The following is a 1,114-nucleotide window of genomic DNA, read 5'->3' on the forward strand; positions in this document are numbered from 1 at the left end:
CAAGACACGGAGGGTGAAGTGACTTGCCCCAGGTCAACCAGGATTCCAGAGCCCACGGCCACTAGCCCAGGTCACCTCCTGGTCAGGTGTGTCTTTATGAAGCTAAGTAGCTCACAGTTCTCCTTTGGGGGGAAGCCGAGATACTAACTTCCTGGTTTCTGGTCCCCTTGCTGGCCCCAGAGTCCAGACCACTTGTCCTCTAGTTCCAAACACCTGGAATCATTTTCATGATCGGCTAACAGCTGGATCCAGGGGGCCCAGAGATGGGGCAGCTTACCGAATTCAGACCTCATGCCGGGGTAAATGGTCCTGAACACGTAATCTGTGGCCTCGTCGTCTTCCTTGTCTAAGGACGTGGACTCGGCGGAACCCTGAGGGCTTCGCTTGCGCAGTTTGGGAAATACTTTGCCCTGAANCGGCCTCGTCGTCTTCCTTGTCTGAGGACGTGGACTCGGCAGAACCCTGAGGGCTTCGCTTGCGCAGTTTGGGAAATACTTTGCCCTGAAAGAACGTGTCCCATTGCACAGTTCTTGGGATGCACCTGTCCCCACAATCTGCACAGCCTGAGGGTTTCAGTGGGGTGTGTATGTGCCCACAAAGCCACTTAAGGATCCATGGGCAAAGAATGACCACTCCCCCGGGTGCCTGGGTGGCTCAGTCGGTTAAGCATCTGACTCTTGATTTCAGCTCAAGTCATGATCTCAGGGTCGTGAGATCCAGCCCCGAGTCTTGCGATCCACACTGGGCGTGGAGCCTGCTTGGGATTCTCCCTCTCCCCCACCCTGCTTGCACATGCACGCATGCTCCTCTCTCTCAAAAAATAAAAAATGACCACTCCCTACGGCTGACCCCCACCCCAGCCTCCCTGGATCCCCTGCGATCACTCACCTTTCCCCGCTGAGACCAGAGTGGAGGGTCCAGCTGCCCATGAGGGAGCAGCCCATTTTCCAGGCACGAGAGGAACTGCAGGAGGTGCCCTCCCTTGGGGAAGCGGAAGGGCGGCCTCTGGATCCCGTCCTGGCTGACCAGCACCACTGTCCCGCCGCTGTCCACTGCCACCACGACCCAGCCAGAGGAGACCCGGTGGGAAGTCACTAAGAGGCATGGGTATGGG

General features: G+C 57.7%; 1 protein-coding gene across 1 annotated transcript in view; it reads right to left on the reverse strand.

Annotated features, from left to right (window-relative positions):
- Positions 1 to 18: 18 nt before the first annotated feature.
- LOC117798025 (small G protein signaling modulator 1-like) overlaps positions 19 to 1,114 on the reverse strand; it is a 1,471-nt gene continuing 375 nt past the window's right edge. Inside the window, exons 2-3 of the mRNA XM_034650441.1 lie at positions 889 to 1,094; positions 19 to 410 (exon numbers count right to left, since the gene is read on the reverse strand). Coding sequence (XP_034506332.1) covers positions 144 to 410; positions 889 to 1,094 — 473 coding nt within the window. The 3' untranslated portion in view covers positions 19 to 143. The remainder of the gene's footprint in view (positions 411 to 888; positions 1,095 to 1,114) is intronic.

The sequence above is a fragment of the Ailuropoda melanoleuca genome, unplaced genomic scaffold (assembly GCF_002007445.2).
Source record: "Ailuropoda melanoleuca isolate Jingjing unplaced genomic scaffold, ASM200744v2 unplaced-scaffold2238, whole genome shotgun sequence".
Lineage (NCBI taxonomy): Eukaryota > Metazoa > Chordata > Mammalia > Carnivora > Ursidae > Ailuropoda > Ailuropoda melanoleuca.